General features: G+C 53.4%; 2 protein-coding genes across 9 annotated transcripts in view; one reads left to right on the top strand and one right to left on the bottom strand.

Annotated features, from left to right (window-relative positions):
• Positions 1-3,426, top strand: part of CIITA (class II major histocompatibility complex transactivator) — a 59,403-nt gene extending 55,977 nt beyond the window's left edge. For all 7 annotated transcript variants that reach the window (XM_081560424.1, XM_081560431.1, XM_081560428.1 and 4 more), the window contains 4 exons: positions 768-851; positions 1,004-1,087; positions 2,109-2,215; positions 2,732-3,426. In XM_081560424.1, coding sequence (XP_081416550.1) covers positions 768-851; positions 1,004-1,087; positions 2,109-2,184 — 244 coding nt within the window. In that variant the 3' untranslated portion in view covers positions 2,185-2,215; positions 2,732-3,426. The remainder of the gene's footprint in view (positions 1-767; positions 852-1,003; positions 1,088-2,108; positions 2,216-2,731) is intronic.
• A 2,662-nt stretch (positions 3,427-6,088) lies between these two features.
• Positions 6,089-19,924, bottom strand: DEXI (Dexi homolog). 2 transcript variants are annotated; one of them, XM_081560433.1, is made up of 3 exons: positions 19,295-19,810; positions 16,268-16,369; positions 6,089-6,741 (listed from the first exon to the last, which is right to left on the bottom strand). In XM_081560433.1, exon 1 carries the CDS (start codon positions 19,730-19,732, stop codon positions 19,445-19,447), a length of 288 nt encoding a protein of 95 aa, XP_081416559.1. In that variant the 5' UTR covers positions 19,733-19,810; the 3' UTR covers positions 6,089-6,741; positions 16,268-16,369; positions 19,295-19,444. The 2 variants fall into 2 exon arrangements, with proteins under 2 accessions (XP_081416559.1, XP_081416558.1); XM_081560432.1 differs by lacking the exon at positions 16,268-16,369 and having other exon boundaries at positions 19,295-19,924.
• Between the last annotated feature and the right edge of the window lie 1,965 nt (positions 19,925-21,889).

Here is a 21,889-nt window from a genome sequence, read left to right as displayed (position 1 = left end):
TGCAAAACTTCCCCCTGGTTCCTGCCCTGGTACGAGCCAACTCATGACAATAGGGGTCCCCGGAGTTTAGCTTGAATCCCCTTTGCTGCAGTGTGGACCTGCTACTTTTACATGCAGCCCTGCAGTGTTGCTCTGAGGCCGAGTCAAGGCAAAGTCACGGCCTTGAAATTAGAACCACGGCTGCACCTGGCTTGTTAAAAGGACTCTTTATAATGAGGCATCAGCGACACCCGTCGTACTATGTTTGACACTGCTGATGGTGACTGAGTACCCTATAGTCACTGAGCCTGCCCAGTGACTCCGGGTTTCGCTCTTCCCTGCTATATCCCCAGTGCTGGGCGCACTACAGTGACTGATATAATCTCACAACCCCACCGGGAGATATAATAACCAGAGTTAGCAAGTAGTTCGTTCCATGTGTCGGGCTCTGTACTGGGTGTTTTACCAACACTAACTTACTTACTCCTCCCCACAATTACTCTAACATGCCCATTTTATGGAGGCACAAACTGAGTCACAGGGACGCTGAGTAACTTGCCAAAAGTCAGGCAGCAAGCTGCAGAGCTGGGATTTGAACTTGAGATGTCTCTGCCAGGAAGCTACCTCCACTCAGTCCTGCTGCTTCCCCAGACTCACTGAGTAACCATGGAGAAGTTACTCAGTTTTCCCCTCCATCGAATGGGGCAGTAGTCCCAGCTGGTGTGTCTCACGCTAGGCCCTGACCCCCCAGCACCCCCGGCCCCTGGCCTGACCTCTGTCTCCCACAGCTTGTACAATAACTGTATCTGCGACGCGGGAGCTGAGAGCCTGGCGCACGTGCTTCCGGACATGGTGTCGCTCCGGGTGTTGGAGTGAGTGTTGGAGCCTGGGCAGTGGGGGCAGGGCTTAGGAGGACTGGGGGTCTCTTGCTGGCATCATGGGAAGGTCGAGAGTGTGGTGCTGGCCTTGGTCTGGGGCTGGATGGTCCCCAGGGCCAGGATCCACAATGGCTTTCTCTCCCCAGCGTCCAGTACAACAAGTTCACAGCCGCTGGGGCCCAGCAGCTTGCCACTGGCCTGAGAAAGTGCCCTCAGGTGAAGACACTGGCGTAAGTCTTGGCCGAGGTGGAGGGGGAGTCAGCCTGGGGTTCACCTGAGCTCAAATCCCACTCTGCCCCTCTCCAGCGTGTGACCTTGGGCAACAGACATGTCACCCCGCTGGCCTCAGTCTCTTTTCTTTTTTTTGGCTTCAGCTTGGGGGATCTTAGTTCTCTGACCAGGAATCAAACCCAGGCTCTCAACAATGAGAGTGCTGAGTCCCAACCATTGGAAGGCCAGGGAATTCCCTGGCCTCAGTTTCTTCGTCTGTAAAATGGGAGTGATAATAATATTTACTCCCAAGCAGTTTTGTGGGATTTAAATTAGTCAAGATACTCAGGACAGTGTCTGGTACACGGAAAGACTCAATATAGTAAGCTGAACAATACGAAATCGCTTTTATCTGTTGACCTATGTGCTGTGCTGTGCTTAGCCGCTCAGTTGTGTCTGACTCTTTGTGACTCTTTGTAACCTGCCAGGCTCCTCTGTCCATGAGGACTCTCCAGGCAAGAATACTGGAGTGGGTTGCTATGCCCTCCTCCACTGTTGACCTATACAACTGTCAATTTCATATGATTCAGACTTATCACATCACTATGATGTCCACTGTCCAATACTGTAGTTTATAATCTTTCAAAGCAGTGTTGTCTATATAATCACTCATATCTTCTAAGAGGAGTAGGGTGGCTCTTGTAAGACTCATTATGCAGATGTGAAGAATAAGGCACAGAGAGGTTAACTAACCTTTCTGAAATCACACAGCAAGTTCTCAACAGTTGTTGTGGTTCCATTGCTCAGTTGAGTCCGACTCTTTGGGACCTCAGGGAGTACAGCACGCCAGGCTTCCCTGTCCTTCACTATCTCCTTGAAGCAGGATCAAGTTTAAAAAGTGGGGGTCACTAGACTTCTGGGGTCCCCATGACCCCACACTAAGCTGGGTGGGAGGAGGAATTTGGTGGCAGCTTGCGTTGGGGACTCTGGACTACCCCCCATCCTCTGACCTGGCCTCCATGTGCCACGCCCCCCTCACAGGATGTGGACGCCCACCATCCCTTTTGGCCTCCATGAACACTTGCAGCAGCTGGACCCAAGAATCATTCTGAGATGATCAAGGCTATGGCTGGGACAAGGGAATGGAGGTGAGCTTGGGAGGGGAGAGCCCTGGGGGGCTCCAGGGACAGGGTCCCGTGAAGTCAGTATCTGGAAAAGGTGGGTGGGGCAGTGGCTAGGAGCTGGCTGACCGCTGCTGGACCCGTGTTCTGTCTGCCGCCCCCCTACCCCACCTCCTTCTCTGCTGGGGGTCTTCTAAAGGCTCTGAGGATTTGGGCCCTGAGGATCCTCCCTGTGGTCAAGTCTGGGGCCCCGAAAAGGACAGGCAGGTCAGCGTGCATGCCCCATGGCCCTCAGCATTGGAAGGTCTTCCTTCGAGGACTCCCTGGCTAGCCCGGCTGCTATCTCAGTCCTCCGGCTGCCCCGTTGCCCAGCCTTGTCTTCAGAGGAGTTGGTTCTACCGATTTCTGTGCACATGACTGTCCTCTCGCTTCCGTGCGCCCCCCAACCTGAGATGCCCCCCTCCTCCATCCCCGGGCTCGACCACGCTCTCGCCGTGTGCTGACCTGCCCTGCCCTAAAGCTTCCTCATCTCCCCCCTCCCAGCCTCCCACAGCACGCTCTCCGAGGACACTGACCGTGCTGGACGCTTGCCTGATTCTTTGGGGACATGGCCTGTGTCCCGTGGGACATGGCATTGTGGTGCCCAGCCCCGGTGACTCAGGGTCGGCCCCTGCCCAGCTGGGGAGAGGACCTGCTACCTGTTCTGCAGACCGACCCCTCAGCACCCAGGTGGATTCAGCCCCGCTCAGCCACCATGGTTCTGGCAGGTGGGCGGGCGCCCGGGGGCCGCTGCTGAACACCCAGGAGCCCTGAGGCATTCCCCGAAGGACTCTGCAGACAGCTGTGGCCAAGGCCGGAGCGATGGGTGAGGCGGCCACATACCCGCCTGCCCAGGTCCCTTGTGGCCTGGGGGGAAAGCATGTCTTCACGCTGCTCTCCTAGCAGGACCAGTTCCAAGGATGCCTGCGAGCATCATCCAGCCTGTTCATTTCCCAAAGCATGACCACTGGAAATTCTAGGCAGCTGCCTTCTGTCTCTGGGACTCACTGGTTTGCACTGACTTTTCTCCATGGCCAAAGTTAGGCCTGGCCAGATGCACTGGACCTTCTCGGGGAAAGAGCTGACGATACACTAATGGAGGAGGGGCGGGGCCATGGCCTGGGCCACATTCGCCTTTTTGCCTCCATTTCCTGTTTGTTTTCTTTTTTCCACTACATATAAATCTGTCATTTAATCCCATAGGCAGGTCCTGTGTTTATGTTGTGATTACTAAATTTAGGGGGCACACTCTTCTGGCTAGCTAACGCTTCACAAGCCACCCCGAAAACGTAGTGGCTTAAAACCGCACCAACGTTTATTCTGCTCTTAAACATCTGTCTTTTGAACAGAGCTTGGGGGACTGCTCGTCTCTCTGCCCCGCTCCGGGTCAGGTGGGGTAGTCTGTGAAGGCTCCGTCTCTCGTATGCCTGGCACCTGATGCTGACTGCTGACTGGGGGCCTCGGTGCCTCTAAGAAGTGGGGGGACCCTCTCCATGTGGGGGCTTCGTCACAGCCTGGCGGCTGGGTTGAAAGGTGATCACGCCAACAGGAAGAGAAGTTGGGAGGGGGAGACCAAGACCACGGGGAGAAATCGTGTTCTTTTTATAAGCCAGCCTTGGCTGTAACGCAGCATCACTTCTGCCATATTCTACGGCCAGTTGACCGGAACCCTTGCTCTCCTCCCCTCCCCAGACCCCTCCAGCCCCCCACCCCCACTCACCCACCCAGCCCAACACACACAGCAGAGTCCACTTTGGCTCCAGTCCTGTCTTTGGGGAAAGGATTTTCTCTATGGCTTCCTACCCTTCATTGGAAAAGTCATGACTCGGGGGGTCAACAAGGTTGAAGCACTGTGAGCTTTACCTTGTATTTTCCTCCGTCTCTGCCCCACTGCCCTATCCTGGAAGTTGCTGCTTAGCTGAGCTGGAATTGGGCCCTCACCATGGCTAGCCTGGAAGGGACCTGGCAGCTTTGCTGTCTACATAGAGAGCTGCCAGGTTGGTTGTTGTTTTTCACTGGAGCGTGGCTTGCTTGGTCAGAAGCCCTGATTTGGGCCAGTTTGGCTCTCTCCTGGCGGCTGTGGAAGCTGCCTGTGCTCCAGAATGGTTGCCTGGCTCCCAGATTCTTCCCCTCTTCCCAGCAAGTAGGGGTTGAGGGTCAAGAGCGTCAGAGGGATTCTGATCCAGCTATCTGGCTGGATGTCCTCACAGAAAAGTGGTGCCTTCCGCCTTAGGGGAAGCCCCTAAGGAAGGCAGGCCCCACATGCCCTGGGGGCTAAGGGCATCTGGACTTGTACCGGGGCGTCACCCCTCACGGTGTCCCTGCAACTGTGGGCTTTGTGGACCCCACGGAACTCCCACATGTGCAACCACAGGAAGACAGTCTCTTTCTGATCCAGGCATCTACAGCACCCTTCAATCAGGTGAGGTGGGCATGATCACCCCCACTGCTTCTGATCTGTTCACAGGTGACAAAATGAGATCAGAGGCTAAAATTATTCATAGTGATGACTTTAAATGAGAGGTGTGTGCGTGCATGGGTGTTCAGTCATGTCTGACTCCTTGTGACCCCATGGATTGTAGCCCACCAGGCTCCTCTGTCCATGGGATTTCCCAGGCAAGAATACTGGAGTGGGTTGACATTTCCTCCTCCAGGGGATCTCCCTGACCCAGGGATGAAACTCATGTATCGTGTGTCTTCTACATTGGCAGACAGATTCTTTACCACTGTGCCACCTGGGAAGTCCTTTTTATTTTTTAAGGCATTTAAATTGTATGTGTATATATATACATATATATATATATGTTGTTGTTCAGTCGCTTAGTCATGTCTCTTTTTTTTTTAATGTCTGACTCTTTGTGATCCCATGGACTGTAGCCTGCCAGGCTCCGTTGTCCATGGGATTTCCCAAGCAAGAATACTGGTGCAGGTTGCCATTTCCTTCTCCAGGGAATCTTCCAACCCAGAGATCCAACCCACATCTCCTGCATTGGAAGCAGAGTCTTAACCACTGGGCTGCCAGGGAAGTCTTGTCCATGCACTTTTAAACACTTGCTTTTCCTTTTAGGCTTCTCCCCCAAAGAAATGTCTCCCTCCTTCTGCTCCCCCTTTCCTCAAATGTCTTCTGTTCGCACCTCTCAGCATCCTTCTTAGAATCACCCAAAGGCCTTTCCTCTTCCATACCTCAGTCTCCTCACCTGTAGAATGGAGCTGACCACCCACTCCTTGTTAAACACGGTGTGTACATGAAGGTACTTTGAAAAGCATCAGGGTGTTCTGCAAACTGGAGTGAATTGCTGCAAGTGGACCTGACTTCAGGTCCCTCATCCGCTCAGTCCCCTCGTCTCTAGGGGAGGTCTACCAGGTGCCAAGTGGTTGCTCAGCGGTAAGGAATTATGCAGGTTTGATTCCTGGGTTGCAAAGATCCCTTGGAGAAGGAAATGGGATTTCCTGGAGTGTATTCTTACCTGGGAAATACCATGGACAGAGCTGGGTGGGCTACAGTTCATGGTGGTGCAAAGAGTCGGACACAACTTAGCCACTAGCAACCACCACCACACGCCCAACACAGGGGATCCCCACCTCCAACTTCTCTGGGATTTGGGCCTGATTTTCAGCTTGGCCATTAGGCCTTTCCCACCATACCCGAGGTGGGTCCTGGCTTGTCAGAGGCTTGTGGACGCCAGGAGGGGGCCCAGGTGGGACTCCCACACCAGCCCAGCTTGGATAGACTCTCCAAGCTGCACTGGATCTCCAACTGCGGAGGGCCTGACTCTTCTGCCCTTTTATCAGAGGTTCTGTGTAAGGACTCCTTTCCCAAATCTCAAAGGAAAAAAAAAAAAAAGGCAGGGCCCCCAGGGGTTGGAGTTGCATACATTTTTTAATTGAAAGAAGTTAGCCTCCTAAGTATTGCTTTTACAGGTTTATAGAAGTCAAGTATTCATACCACTCACATTTTCAAAAAATATTTCTGGCCGGAGGAGTGGCTGTCCCCACCCCTGGCACAATTTATCAGTTCTGGCAACTTGATGACGAGCAAACAACTTGAAATTAATGAGTCCAAACCCCACCCTCAGCCCCCTAGGTGTTCTTTTCCTTCCGAGTCACTGTCGGAAGCAGTCGCTGCATCTAAGCCCGGCCTTGAGACAGACCCCATAGGGCTTAGAGCTCCACTGGCATCAAACAGAGCTGGGAGTCGCTTTTGTGTATGACGTGTCCTCTCTCTCCGAATGTTAAGTGGGGTAAGCAGATGCAGCTGGGGGTGGAAAGCAGGGAGGCTGACTCTGGCTGGGTCCGTGTAAACATCCACTGAGATGGCGGAAGGTCGGAAGCCAGGGCGAGGCTGTGTGCACCATGCTGCAGGCGGGTGAGGTCTCCGGGGACCCCTGCCTCCCACTTTGGGCAGGGGCACATGCCTTCCGGACCTCGGCGTTCATTCTCAATCTCTCTGTTCCACTGTCCTGGGTCTGGACGGGAACCTCTCTGTTGGCACGGAGTTTTCGAGGGGAGCAGGCCTGGCAAGAGGGACAAAGGGGCGTTACTAGCATGGAAGCACTGCCCTGCCCCACGAGGGGGAGGACCTGGACCCATCCGTCAAGAGGTTTGAATTTGGGGAACCACCAGAAACCTTGACCTTAGGCTGGCGATGCTGTCCTGTAGTTTTTTTTTTTTCTTTTCTGGATGTGGACCATTTTTAAAGTCTTTATTGAATTTGTTACAATATTGCTTCTGTTTGATGCTTTGGTTTTTTTGGCCAGGAGGTATATGGAGTCTTAGGGCTTCCCTGGTGGCTCAGAGGTAAAGAATCCGCCTGCAGTGCAAGAGATGCAGGAGAGGCAGGTACAATCCCTGGGTCAGGAAGATCCCCTGGAGGAAGAAATGGCAATCCACTCCAGTATTCGTGCCTGGAAAATCCCATGGACAGAGGAGCCTGGTGGGCTACAGACCATAGGGTCGCAAAGAGTTGAACAGGACTGAGCACAAAAGGTGGGGAACATGGGATCTTGGCTCCCCGACCAGGGATTGAGCCCGTTCCCCCTACACTGGAAGAAGTCTTAACCACTGGGCTGCCAGGGACGTCCCCTATGATTTTTTATTAAAAAATTGTAATGAATGTGTCTGGTTTCCAAGCACCAGGCTGGAGGAGCAGTGCAGTTTTACCTGGGAGAGGAAGGACTCCTGGCAAAAAATCCCCAGAAGGGGCATTTCAGGACCTGAGGAAGGAGGTGGGTAGCTTGCTCAGGGTCGCCTGGGGTAGCTGGCTGACAGGAGCTCCAGGGAGTGGGCAGGGCTTGGCAGCAGCTCCCACCCTACCGGGAAGGTGCCTCGTCGCCTACAGGAAGGCTGTGGCCACAGCCAAGCCACTAGGCAGCCCCACCTGGCCCGTCTTCCCAGGGCACGGTATCCTCCCCACCTGGCTCCCCGTGGGTCCTTGTTTCCTGCCCCCCTCTCTCTCAGGGTCCAGCTGTGTCTGCAGCATCTCACATTCCCATGCCCACCCCCCCTTACAGCCCCCACAAGTCCTGCCCCAGTTCTGAGTCTCACCACCTTTGATGCCAGCTCAGACTACTTCGGCAAACGTCATCAAGCATCACATAAAACTCATACATGAGGAACTTCCCTGGTGGGGTTAAGAATTGACCTTCCAATGCAGGGGACTCGGATTTGATCCCTGGTTGGGGAACCAAGATTCCACATGCCGCGGGACAAGTAAATCCACATACTCTGGGTAATGAAGATCCTACATGCCCCAACTAAGACCCGACGCAGCCAAATAAATAAATATTAGGAAAATAATAATTTTAAAAACCTATATGTTAAACACAACATGTATTATTGTTCATCAGGAGTTACTGATATTTGGGGCAGGACAATTCTCTGATGTGGCAGGTGGGTTGTTCTGGGGTGTACAGCAGCATCCTTGGTCCCAAAGGTGACAACAAAAATGCTCCCTCACCCCATTTCCTAGGGCCACCCAAGGGGGCAGAACTGCTTCTGCTGAGAACCATGATCTCCCCACTTTATAGGCTAAGAAACAGAGGTTCAGACCTCTGAAGTTGGGACCTGCCTGAAGTTGCTTAACTGTGGGAGGCGAGGCTGGCACGGGAATAGTGATAAAGATGGAAACACTCATGATCAGGGCAGGTACCACCTCCTGAGCTTTTACTCTGCACCATGAGCCCTAGGCAGAGTGTGGGTGCCGCACCCAACCTAGTCCATTCACCCTCCCAAGACACCCTAACCTGGCAGCTTCCAGCTGCAGGGACCTGCCTCTTGGCCTGAGGCCTCTCTGCCTCCAGACCCTGCTTGGGCTCCAGACTGCAAGTGCAGGCAGAGCGAATATCTTCCCACAGCTGCCTTCCAACCAGTGAAGGCCAAAAAGCTGGGAATCAATACCCCATTCCCTGCGGGCTCAGACAGTAAAGAATCCACCTGCAATGCAGATTTGGGTTCTATCCCTGGGTTGGGAAGATCTCCTGGAGAACGGAATGACAACCCACTTGTCCGGGAAATCCCATGGACAGAGGAGCCTGGTGGGCTCCAGTCCATGGGGTCACAAAGAGTCAGACATGACGGACAGCCTGACACTTGCACCCTTTCAGTATCCCAGCTCTCGTGTGGTGGCTGGAGCAACTCTGAGTTATATTCTCCATTACACTGCTTCCCAGAGCTCCTAAGCAGCACTGAGCCCAGGGCGGTGGAGGTGACCAGCTAGATGATACATTCCTTCCCAGTCTCACTGCCCCACTCCACATCAGTTAATTCCTGGGCACAGCATGCTAAGTTGCCTCCATCGTGTCCAACTCTTTGCAACCCTACGGACTGTAGCCCGCCAGGCTCCTCTGTCCATGGGATTCTCCAGGCAAGAATATCGGAGTGGGTTGCCATGCCCACCTTCAGGGGAATCTTCCCGACCCAGGGGAAGATCTTATGTCTCCTGCATTGGCAGGTGGGTTCTTTACCACGAGTGCCACCTGGGAAGCCCAGCCCTGGGGGAGACACGGAGAGGTTAGCAGGAGCCACATCAGGTCAGTTTCTTGTGTCCTCAGCAGATTCATCGAGGGCTCAGCTAGGAACACATCATTCCACTGCTCAGAGACCGTCCCTGGCTCCCACTGATGACCCAGGACCTGGCAGGCCAGAGAGGAAGCCAGGGCTGCAACCAGAGCATCGGAGAGCTCCATCCTCCAGAAAAGTGTTCACGAGTTCCCCTTCTATCTCACCAGGAGCCCACCTTCTGCAGACCTCCCTCCCACAAGGAGACTCTGGGGTTCCCTGTGGCGGTCAGCGTGGAGCTCCCCAGACCCCTGGCATCCAGGAAAGCACAGAATTGTTTATGCCAGCTCAGCATTACCAGGGCTCACTGCACTCTCCAAGGCAGGGGACTGAACTTGAGCCCATTTCAGATTTGGATGGAAGGGCTGTTCGAGAACATGGGACCCCCACTCAGAACAGGGCCTCACTCCCCTCCCAATGCTCATGACTGCAAACAACCTGAGTCCCAGGAAGCGTCAGTCTGGCTAGTGCGACTCTGTCACATGTGCTAATTTCCGGAAGGAACAGGCTCAGGGCCTTGCAGGCGCCAGCTCCTGCTGGAATTCACTAATGCCCTCTGTTTTCATTGTTCATCTGCAGGGTCACCTTCTATTTATGGAGAATGATGCCAGTCTTCCCTTTCTGATAGTAATACCATAAAGATCCTCTCTTTCCACATTAATTTCACTTTAAAAAGAGAGCCTCTGGTTTGAAGACAGTAACTGCGTAACCCTGGTGGCTCAGATGGTAAAGAATCTGCCTGCAATGGGAAGGATCTGGGTTCGATCCCCAGATCAGGAAGATCCCCTGGAGAAAGGCATGGCTACCGACTCCAGTATTCTTGTCTGGAGGATCCTGCGGAGAGAGGAGCCTGGCGGGCTACAGTCCATGGGGTTGCAAAGAGTCGGACATGACTGAATGACTAACACTTGTGTATGTTTAACTTGTGTTAACTGCATAAACAACAGTCAGATTAGTTCAGGCAACGAGCAGATATGGCAAAAATTGTTGATGGTATCACATGAGGTTTGGAAGACCCTGGTCTGAGTTGTCACTCCAGAGAATGAAGGGGCCCAGAGAGGGCAGTGACCTGTCGTAAGTCACACAGCACTGAGGACAGAGACGTGGCCCCTCTACTGGTGGTGGGAGGATGTCCTGGCTCCTCTCATCTGTGCCACACACTGTTGCTGTTAAGAGACCAACCTCCTCGTTCCTTTGATTTGCAAGTCTGGTCTCACAGCAAACCAGCTGACAAATAATCAAGCACCTGTGCTCACCTTGTACTATCTGCTGCAACTCATGGCTTAGCTCATTTATTCCTCAAAACCACCCCAGGAGGTAGAGCCAAGGAGGACCATCATCCCTGAATTTCAGATGGGGCTCAGAGAGGTTAAGTTAACCAAGCAAGGTCACACAGTTCATAAATGGCAGAGCCAGGATTTGAACCTCTGTGGTCTGACCCCAAAGTCTTTCTCAGTTCCTCTCGGCACCTAGTTCATTTCTTTCCTCCAGCATCAGAAGCTCTGGGCTGAGAACATTCCGAGGCTGCAGCTTAGTCTAGGGAGTGGGTTCTCCTACCTCCTGACCTTTGAGCATGACCAACAATTCATCAGCTATTGGCTTTGGCTGTTTTCTTTCTGAAACTGTAACCTTTCCTTCCAGGCCACTCCCCAGAGCTGGACTGAAGGAATGGCTGGCTGACTGGTTTGTCATCAGAATGATGACAGTTGGGTGCTTACTTCATCTTAAGAAGCAATGTCTCAGTCTGGTATCTCTGGGGAGACACTGCCTGGTTTGAGATCTCTGTCTTAAAGGTGCTGGTGGGGCGATGCTCTGGACGTGTTGGAAGAGGATTCTTTGTGCAGCTGGACCATCTCATTCTCCTGCTCCTCTGGGATAGCCCGGGTGAGGTCTGGAATTGGCCGGTCTTGAGTCCTTCATGCTCTGCTCCTTCCTAGCTGTGTGACTCAGGCAAGTCACCTAATCTCCCTGGGCTTGTGTCCCCATCTGAAACAAACAGCTGGCTGGCTGTTACAAGGATGACATGAAATTGTGTTGGTGGAACGCCTGCAGTACCCAGCACACACGGCCCCTCCTCTCCATGTCCCCACCTGTTCTCAGCTAGAAAACACACAGGGTGGGAATGGGGGTCTCCTCAGTGCAGGGGGCCTTCTAAAGGGGTAGCCCTTCCCTCCTCTAAAAGCCCCTGCCTGCTGGGCACCCACTGCTCGTTCCTCCTTCTCCACATACCCACCAGCCAATTAAAGCCATAAAGACAAGAGGCCAGCGGATATGACTTGCCCAGCGTCTCTGCTGCCATCTCAGCACCAGGCCGTGCACAGGAAGGTCTTTGCCGTGTCTGGTGGACGAGTGTGTGGCCAGAAGCAGGAGGGCAAAGGAGACCTCACTTGTCTGCCTGGATCCAGGCTCCTGGGGGAAGCCAGGGTCCTGGCCCCTTTCTCCAGAGTGTCTGATGCTGGTTTCTCTGTCGGCGGTTGATGCCCCTCAACCACGTGTTCTGTGGTAGTTCCTCATCCAGGAGTCACTCCAGCTGGCCTGCGCCCCCGACTCCATGAGGCCTTCTGAGTCCTTCCACAGCCAAGAACCACCTGAACTACTGCACTGTTTCTCCCCCACAAATTCCACAATTTTAAAAGCAATCTTTATGTCACTATTACGAATGAAAAAAACCAAGATCATTTGTCATAAACAGAAAGCAACAGATAAATGCTGAAAGTGAGACCATTAATTCTAGCCAGATACTCCTGGCCTGTAAAAAGGGAGCCTGGGCCGGGTTCCTTCCTCTGCTCCAAAGTGCAACACAGCAAGTTCCTGAGACAGGGCAGCGCATCCACAGCCAGCCCGCACTAGGCTTCGGCGTGCTCACTGCCTCCGGGGACGCCTGTGACGAGGCCTCCCTCAGGGGAGCACTGGGAGTGTGGCCAGGAGGCGCCACGCGGCCCCCTCACGGCAGGGTGTCTGGGGCGAGTCCCTGAACTTCCCCAAGCCTCAGTTTTCCGCCCTGTCTAATGGAGCTAATGAGCCCTGCCCCTCCTGCTTCATGGGGTGACACTCAGGGGAAACTGTGGAGATGCAGTTGTTTACAACCACTGAGCCAAGGCCCCTGGCAGGAAGGATCCCCAGGAATGGAGCTTGCCCCCTCAGGAGGTGACTGACATTGGGCAGGTCCTGGCCACCCCCAGGCTTGGGGCAGGGGCTGTCAGTTACGAGGATACCAGCATCACCTAGCTCACTGGGCACCAGTTATCACCACCCTCGGACTGCTTCAAAGGCTACCCAACAGACATGCCCTCCTTGGCAACTGGCCCCCACACAGAGGAAGGGGGCCCGAGAAAGGGGAAAGCTTCTTGGGCCGACCTGCTCTGGGTCTGACACACCATCACCAATGGCATCACTGATCAAGAATCAACTATAGGACCATCACCATCTCATCTAATGTGCAAGAGCCCTTCAACTGCTTTCACAGCTCAGTTGTGTCTGACTCTCTGATACCCATTGGACTGTAGCCTGCCAGGCTCCTCTGTCCATGGGATTTTCCAGGCCAGGATACTGGAGTAGGTTGCCATCTCCTCCTCCAGGGAATCTTCCCGACCCAGGGATTGAACCCTCATCTCTTGCATCTCCTGCACTGGCAGGCAGATTTGAGCCCTTCAACAGGGACCACTATCCTCCCCATTTTACAGAGAAGGAAACTGAGGCTCGGGGAGGTAAAGGCCCTAGTCCAGCTGGGACTTAAACCCAAATCTGACTGCAAAGCCTCTAAGTACCTGTCTTAGGGGGTCCACGGAGATGGCCTGGGATAAACCTGAGAGACACTCAGAGAGCCAGTGACTGGCTTTTTGGTTCTTGGCCAATCCTTATGGTTACCTGGAGAAGAAAGTTCTACTTTGATGCTAGAGCTTATCACGTGACAGTTGCTAACTTGACTTTTAACAAAGAGCTGGGGGCCCTGTGCCTTTAGCTGGCTTTAGTATTTGTCCAGAAGTTAATGACTTTGGCACTTAGTATTTTTATCCATGCCAAGTGATGCTGGTTTTCTCTTTTCAGTGACATAAACAGTCTTTTAAAAATAAATTCACAAGAAAAAGGCAGATTTTTAAGAAATTCAACACTAGAACAAACATACTTCATCATAAACTATAAAGGGAGGAACAGGAACTCTGAGTGGAGAGGGGTGGCAGACAAGACCTTAACCAAGTGGTCAGAGTTAACATCACCAGTAATGAGGCTGATAGACATCACGTGTCTCCTGATACGATGTACTCAGAAGGACACACGCTCATTTCCCTGTGGTATTCCTGCCAAAAAGTACACCATCTAAATCTAAAGTCAGGAGTAAACATCAGACAAACCCAACCGAGAGACAGTCTACAAAATACCAGACTCGCATGCTTCAAAAATGTCAATGTCATGAAAGACACAGACCGAGGGAGTGTTCAGACTAAAGATGGCATAAGAGATATGACAAAGGATGACAAGGGCAACCTGGGATTGAATCAACTCCTCCCCACTCTTCCTGTTTTTATTGTGAAAAGACACTAGTGGCACAATTGATGAAATCTGAATAGTCACAGCTTAGACTGGTCCTAAGAGTGTTATCAACATTAAATTTGTTGATTTTGACAGTGGTACTGTGATGATTTAAGTAAATGCCCTCACTCTAAGGAAATCCACACTGAAATACTTAGGAGTAAATGAATATCTGCAATCTGTTTTCAAAAATGGTTCAGAAAAATATTCGTACATGTACACATGTATATAAACATACATGGAAGCATGTATATATATACACATACATGTGTACACAGAGTAAGTATTTTGTATACACGAACAAGCGTGGCAAATATGAATGGATACACTTGGTTAATTTGGGTGAAATGTATATGGGAATTCTTTGCAACTTGTGTAATCGTGGAATTATTTCAAAATAAAGTTTAAAAAAAGTAACTCAGACCAAGGACCAAGAGAACATATGAGGCAGGCCTGGCAGAGCCAAGGAGGGGAGCTGGAAGCCCCTCTGCACCCTCCCTTAGCACTGGGTTGGGGGTGTGGCTGTCTTGCTAGCTTTGCACCCCTGGTCCCTCACCCCCCTTTCCAGGCCTCAGTTTCTTTCTCTGAGACATGGGGGATGTGGCTGCCTGTCCTTTTTATTGTGGTCTTGGTTTCCCAAAAGCAAACTATGCTTTCAGAAGTCCCAGGAGGGGAGGATGGCACATAAACCAGGAATACAAATGGTCAAGTTGACAGGAGCCCTTCATTTCTTAGTTCAAGAAACAGAGGCAAGGGCTGTGAGGGTTTCCCTCAGCTGAAATCTCCAGCTTGCACAACTCGGGCATGAGGGAACGGGGCCCCCGGCACCTCAGCTGTCTTGAGACACATACTGGGGTCTTCTCCTGTCCAGTGGGGCAGCCAGCACACTTCCCAAGGAGCCTCACGTCAGCACAGAAATGGAGAGGCAGCACGGCCTGGGGCGCACCCGTCGTCCCGTGCCACCACCACTGGTCTCCCTCCCACCTGGCTCCCCTGTCCGCCCTGACCCGCCCCACCGGAGCTCCACCGAGGCCTCTCCCACCATCTGAACCTATCGTGTGCGTCCCGGAGGGAGGTCTGGGTTTCCAAGCCGGGGAGCCAGATGCCCAGCCTGAGTGTTCTGTTGATGGCACAGGCCACATACTGCCACCAAGAGACCAGGGCAGGCGGGTCAGGAAGGGGTAGCTGTGGCACCCGTCAGGGCACTGCCATCTGGGAAACCCTGTGATAAGCAGACCTAGTCTGCCTACCCTTCGCTCCCAACCTGGCCTCCCCCAGGCCACGCTGACTCGGGCAGCAATGCTCTCCAGTCCCTCCATTTCCAGTGCAGAGAGCCTCCTCTCCCTCTGTGCCAAGAGAGGGCTGGCAGGCAGAGGCTGCTTTCATCAGGAACCAGGACAAATCAATCCAGCTAAGCTGCCTCCGCAGTGGAACCGCTGGGACATGAGGACTCTCCCCAGCTCCCAGGCCAGCTGCAGCGGCCCTCTCCCAGGAAGGAGTGCCTGGTCCCCAGTCCCCGGTCCTGGGCCACGAAGAACACTCAAGGAAACCACAGCCACAGCTCTCCAGATTGGGTGGCCTTAGAGACCATGGGGCAATGGGAAAGGTCTCTTGAGGGTCCCAGGCCAGCCAGGCAGAGTGGGAAGTCTGTCCTGGTGGTCCAGACCCGGACCCAGCACTCAGGCAGCCAGCCCTCTCTTGCTCATGAAAGAAGAGAACGTGAAAGTCGCTCAGTCCTGTCTGACTCTTTGCTACCCCATGGGCTACACAATCCATGGAATTCTCCAGGCCAGAATACTGGAGTGGGTTGCTGTTCCCTTCTCTAGGGGATCTTCCCGACCCAGGGATGGAATCCAGGTCTCTGGCACTGCAGGCAGATTCTTTACCAGCTAAGCCACAAGAGAAGACCGTCCTGCTCATCGTGGGATATAAATACACATACCTGAGGGTACGTGCAGGTTTTTACATTCACAAGGGCCTGAGTGTACAATAGTGGTTAATTTTCATGTGTCACACATATGAAGGGAAGGTCTAAGAGCTTTACATCTATCTCATTCAATCGTCAGAACGAAGTCGATTGTCATGATCCCTGCATGACAGAGAGGAATCTGACACCTGGGGAGGTATGTAGCATGCTCAAGGTCACAACTAGGATTGGTATCTGAACCTAGGTCATCTGAGTCTAGGCACTTTGCAACCCCATGGACTGTAGCCCACTAGGCTCCTCTATCCATGGGATTTCCAAGATAAGAATAGTGGAGTGGGTTGCCATTTCCTCCTCCAGGGGATCTTCCCAAACCAGGGATCAAACCTGAGTTTCCAGCATTGGCAGGTGGATTCTTTACCACTAAGCCACCTGGGAAGCCTAATACTGCCTCCTTAAATAGGTGCTCAACAAATATTTGAGAAGCTGAGTAATGTGGAAAAAGAGAGAGGGAGCAAAAATGAGTGCACCTTTCATCTTGAGATCACCCTAGTTCCCCGTGCCTGGCGAGCCCACATCCTTAGTCGGTGTTTCCTGGATTGGCCTGGGTGTTAACAGGAGACTGTGTGTACCTGAGAAAGAGTGAGAAGGAGCAAGATTCGACTACTGGTGTTCTTCCGCTTACCAAAGGGGCCAGGAGAGGAGGTGCAGTCAGATCACCTTTCATCTTTCCCACAGGCTTTTCTTGCTACTAGCCACCCCTCCCCAACTGGAGTCTGGGCTTCCTGTCTTTGGGACCTAGGCCACCATGGCTTGGATCTGGGACTGAGCAAGAAGGCACGCTGTGCCTGGTTCCGACCATTTCTCCAGGCACCAGTATTTCCCACAGCCCCGGGCCTCCCTACCTGCCCAAGTCAGGCCCTGTCACTTGGAAAGCTTTGCAAGGGTGTCCTTGAGATACACTTCCTGGTGTTTCTGCTCAGTGTTGGCTGCAAAGTATGCCGAAACATTTGGGCTTTGCTTTTTGGTCGAGAGAGTGCCAATGTTTTCATTTGGAATGGTAAGTGTTGCAGTTGATGTGGTGAAGAGATAAAATAAGACATTCATCATCAAGTTCCACCGACAGCAAGTCAAAAGCTCAGTTGGGGGCGGGGTTCATCTTGGGATCTTTAGGGCTTGGCAGGAGAGCGTGTGAGTGTGCGTGCTCAGTCGCTTCAGTAGCGTCCGACTCTTTACGACCTCATGGACTGTAGTCCACTAGGCTCCTCTGTCCATGGGATTTTCCAGGCAAAGATACCGGAGTAGGGTGCCATTTCCTCCTCTGGGGATCTTCTCCACCCAGGGATCGAATGTGTGAGAGCAGGCAGGGCTAACATTTGTTGAATGACCCAATGAGTGAATACACAAAGGGCCTAGAGCCAGGTGTGGTATATCACTGACACTCAGTACAGGTTCTGAGTGGATCCCATAGGTTCTACCTCCAAAAGGCATTCTTGCTCTGCTTGTGTTTCTCCATCTTCACCAACTTTGTCTCATCCAAGCCTCCATCACCTCTGACCTAAGCAACTAACCAGTTCCTAACTGGCTTCCCAATTTTCATACTTGCCCTTATGGCTCATCCTGCCCACAATCATCAGTCATCTTTGCAAAATGTGGACCGGAATTGTGTCCTTCCCTGCCTAAAACCTTCTGATGGCTTCCCATTGCTTGTGGCTGTGGCCTCCCAGGTCCTGAATGATTTGGCCCCGCCCACCCCACTAACCTCTCCTGGGGCTGTTCTGTTGCACTGGCCTCCTTGCAGTTGTTGGAAGAACCAGCTCTCTCCCACCTCACGACCTTGGCACTAGTGGGTCCCTAGGTCTGCATTGCTTTTTTCCAGATCATCACGTGTGACTCCTCCCATCAATTCAGGGCTCAGCTCAAAGGTGTCACCTCTTTGGAGAGGCCTTCTCTGAACCCCCTGTCTGAAGCAGCCCATCTCCCAGTCTTCTGTTTCACTTATCCAGGCATTTACTGAGCAATTACTAGATGCTAGGAGCTGTTCTAAGCACCGAGGAAACAGTAGTGAATGCAATAGATGTCGCGCCTTTCTACTGTGGCTCTCAAAAATCTCACTGCCTTGTTTGGGAACCTGCTTGTCTTTCTCACCAAGTGCCAAGAGGGCTGGGTGTGAGTCTGTCTTGTTCACTGTGTTCACCCAGGCGCACTAGGTACTGGGTAAACATCTGTTCAAGAACAAATCGATGGATGGATGGCAGACAGGCCGGCCAACTGGGTAGGTATGCAGAGCAGCCGACACACGCTCCACTGGGCACTTGGCTCTTGCTAAGGTCTCCCTGAGCTCAAATAAAGCTTTCTTCAAAGAAATCTCACTGTCAGCCCCCCAGGCTGACACTGCTAGTATGTCCTGTCCACCTTGCATCACCCTCTGACTATGGTCATCTAGGCTAAGATAGGCAAGAGGAAGGAGTAAACACAGCATGCTTAGGGTGACTGGCATTAGTGCCCATTTTCCAAAAGGAGCCCCTGCCCACCACCTCAGTGTCCCCTGCCACTCAGGACTGTGCCTAGCACATCCAGCTGAGGGGCTCAGCTTAGAAATTCCTGCACACCCCTTGAATCCTCACCAGAGCCCCTCTCATCTAAGCTTGCTGCCTCTCTTCCCGGCTGTGACTTTGGCCATGTCTTCCTCCTTGCTGGATCTTCATTTCCCTCCCACCAACACACAAGGTGGGGCTGGACACAGCTTTCTGGTGGCAGCCCAGAGGCAGGGCTTTAACACCTCAGTGCAAGGATTCTGTAGTTCCTTCTCCTGCTGGTCCCCAAGCCCCTTGAGTTTGCTTTGCAAACACAGCAGGCAAAGCCACCGCAGCACCAAGCCCCAGCTGGCCTCATGTGTGAAAGCAGCCTGCGAAACTGGCAGCCCCTGCAGATTCGAGCTGCGGAAATGATGAGCTGGAGTGCCCTGAAACCTGACTCCGAAACGGCAGCTGAGCCAACGCCAAAGGAAGTACAGGGTTCTTTGCTGAAGGAGGTTTCTCCTCTCACAGCGTTAGTCGGGAACCCTTGCTCTAAGTCCCCACCCAGTCCCCCAAGGGGCCATAGGACAAAGGTGATCAGTGCCTGGCTTCCTCCCTCTTTTAACACTGCAAGTCTTCATCCTTCCAGGACTAGTGGGAGTCCCCCAAAAGGCAAGGTCACCATCGATGCAGGCTAAGGATGGGGGTGGGGGTGGGTGGGGAGGAGTTGACAGGCCTGCCTCAAATGGAATTGGGTGCAAAAGCTTTCTCCTCAAGCTGTGAAGTTGTAACTATGGCTAACCAGGTAGCCACTTGCGTCCTGCGTCCCTTCTCTTCTTCAAAAGCTGTCACCTTTGCTAGGGGAAGCCTTTCAGCCCTAACTAAGGGCCTAAGAAAAATCCAGCCGTTCCCATCATCCAAACAGACCTGGACTGAGAAATCAGAGGCCTGAGGGAGGGGTGTGCGTCCGGCTTGGGCTGCCTCCCTCTTCCTCGCCAGCGCCCCAGCCCGCCCTCATCCTGCGCAGAGGGCACTTACAGGCCTCGGAGGCCGGAGCGGGCCTCGTTCTGGGGGTCCCATCCCTGGCCAGGCGGTGCCCTCAATCAACAGCAGCGGCATGACCTGGGCGCTGGTCCGGGCTGAGGGTTGCGGGTCGTGGGGAGAGCGGCGGGGGGACGGCAGCCGAGCCTACTCCAAGTAACCATCGAAGACGTCGAGCTCCGAGTCGGCGTCGTAGAGGCCCGAGCCGGGATCGGAGAGCACGCCGAGGTCCACCAGCGCCTGGTCCATGTCCTCGGGCAGGAAGACGAGGCCCACGTTGAGGACAATGTACTCCATAAGGAAGGCGTAGTACAGGATCAGCACGTTGACGAAGAACAGGCCCACGTAGAACATAGAGGGCAGGAGCGGCGGCGGCACGGAGGGGACCAGGGGGCCCAGAGCGTCCAGGTGGGCCGCGACCCGGGCGCCGGGCATGCAGCGGGCGGCGAGGGCGGCGGGCGGTGGCCCGGCGGTCCCGGCGAGCTCAGCCGCTGCGGCGCCCGGGCGGCCGGCGCGGGGGCAGCTCAGCCATCCAGGGGCTCCCCGGGGCTGGCCCAGGCGGCCCTGGGCCCCGGCGGCGTCCCCTCAAGAGATGTGCGTCGGTCCCTGCGGACGCGCCCCGGCCCCTGAGAGGTGCCAGGCGGGTCACCCCACCCGCAGAGGAGGCCACACCGCACTGTCGACCCTTCCAGCGGTCAGGCTGGGTCCCCCCCACCCCCGCCCCGAAGTGGCCGGCGGCTGCCCCGGGCTCCTCCGATGCTCCCCGCTCCCGCTCACTGGCTCTCGCGGTGCCTGCGGGGACCCTCCCCACCGCGGCTCAGCGTCAAGGGCCAGTCCCGGCGACGGTCTCCTCAGCCGCTCCTGGGCCGTTCCTTGAGCCAGTCGGGCGCCCGCGAAGGCGCTGCGCCCATGGCTGCTGCCGCCGCGTAGCCCTTCAGGTCGCGTTCCGAGCACCGCCTGCGGAGCAGCCCCGCGCTCATTGGCTCGCCGCCCCCCCTCCCGCGCTCATTGGCTCGTCCCCACCCCATCCCCTGCGCTCATTGGCTCGCTCGACGCCTGCGCTCATTGGCCCGAGACTTCCGGGGGCGGATTCTGCCTCACTCCGCCCCTCCAGGCGCCGGCTTCTGAGTCGCTTTCGCGATTCCGGACTCGGGGCAGATCTCGAATCCGATTCGCTCTGCGGTTCCGCGACAGAGTAGGGGGAGGGGAAAGACTCAGAACACTGTTACAACCGAGAAGTATCCTAAAGCTGCAAAAGCTATAGAAGTCGTGAGCTTCATCAGCACCCTGTTGGACTCGAGTATTGGCGCCACGCCTTTTTGGGACTCAGTTTACCTGTTGAAAAAGGAGGCAGGGTGGGGGTCGGGGGCGCTGGACTTCACCAGTGAAAATTTTGGCCTTTCTGAAAGGGGCAGTTTTCCATGATGGGGAAGATCAATTGGCGCCCCGTTCGTCTCTGCAGATTCTGGCTGCTGGAAGATCCACCCCTCGGCGGGGCGGGGCGGGGGGAATCTGCATAATAAAATTCAGGGACATCTGAGTAAAGAAACCTCCCAACAGGTCAGACCTGCAGTAGTAGGGTTGCTTCTTGTTTTTACTTTGTAAAACGTGTTTTACAATAATAATAACGAACGTGGTTAAACATTCAAACATCCAAGAAGTTCACAGAAAAGTGAGTCTCTTCCACTCGCTGATTCCCCTCCTCAGGGGGCACCCCTTGTACATCCTTCAGGAGACTGATCTTGCCCAAAGTGCCTCCCAAAGCGGTTTCAACCAGACTTTTAAATCTCAGGCCTCCCTGGGCTGGGTGCTTTGCATGCATTGCTTAATTGGAACCTGCTGGGGGAAGTGCAGTATGTTACCTATTTTTACAGACTAGGAAACTGAGGCCCAGAGAAACAGAAGGGCCCTGGAAGCTGCTGGGCCTGTGTATGTTTTGAGGCCAGAACCTGCCCCTTTTTCTCCATGGCTCTCTCATGCCCCTTTAAATGAATTATAGAGCAAACCATTAATCCTCCAACTGCTGAAGGTGAAACAAACCTTCATTCATTCATTCACTCTGATATTTGTTGAACACCTATTATGTGGCAAACCTTGTGCTAGGTATTAGGGATAACATTGGCCCTTAGCCCAGTTCTGTTCTGAGCACAGTAAATGGGACACAGTAGACCTTAAATAACTGTGAGGTGTAGAAAAGGGTGAATGGTGAACAGGGCAGTATCACCTCCATGGAATTTCCCACTTCCAATCCAGGAGAGAAATTTAGATACGGTGTTCTGGCCTGGTGTAAGAAGTTGGGTGTTTCCTTATTTTTTTTAAATGTGGATGTTTTGGAAATGGCATGGATTTGGGGTGAAGACCAGAGAAATCCACTGAAAGTACAGGACGTTCAGTTTTGGTACACTGTTGCTCAAAGGCCTTTCAATATTTATTTATTTATTTATTTTTTTATCTGACATAAGAGTTTTATTACAGCTTTTAATTGTAAAATAATATTATAAAATCTTTTCACATTCTGGTTTATGAAACAAACCAGTATATAAAGCAATATTTATTTTTTAACTCAAGTAGAAAAAGAAAAAGACTGTGAAG

Source organism: Giraffa tippelskirchi, chromosome 13 (genome assembly GCF_054371585.1).
Source record: "Giraffa tippelskirchi isolate mGirTip1 chromosome 13, T2T-mGirTip1v1.2.pri, whole genome shotgun sequence".
Taxonomy (NCBI): Eukaryota; Metazoa; Chordata; class Mammalia; order Artiodactyla; family Giraffidae; genus Giraffa; species Giraffa tippelskirchi.
This window is presented reverse-complemented; position numbering and strand designations above follow the sequence as displayed.

Excerpts from the sequence above, each read along its gene's own strand:
- DEXI (XM_081560432.1), bottom strand. The coding sequence starts at position 19,732 with ATGCCCGGCGCCCGGGTCGCGGCCCACCTGGACGCTCTGGGCCCCCTG.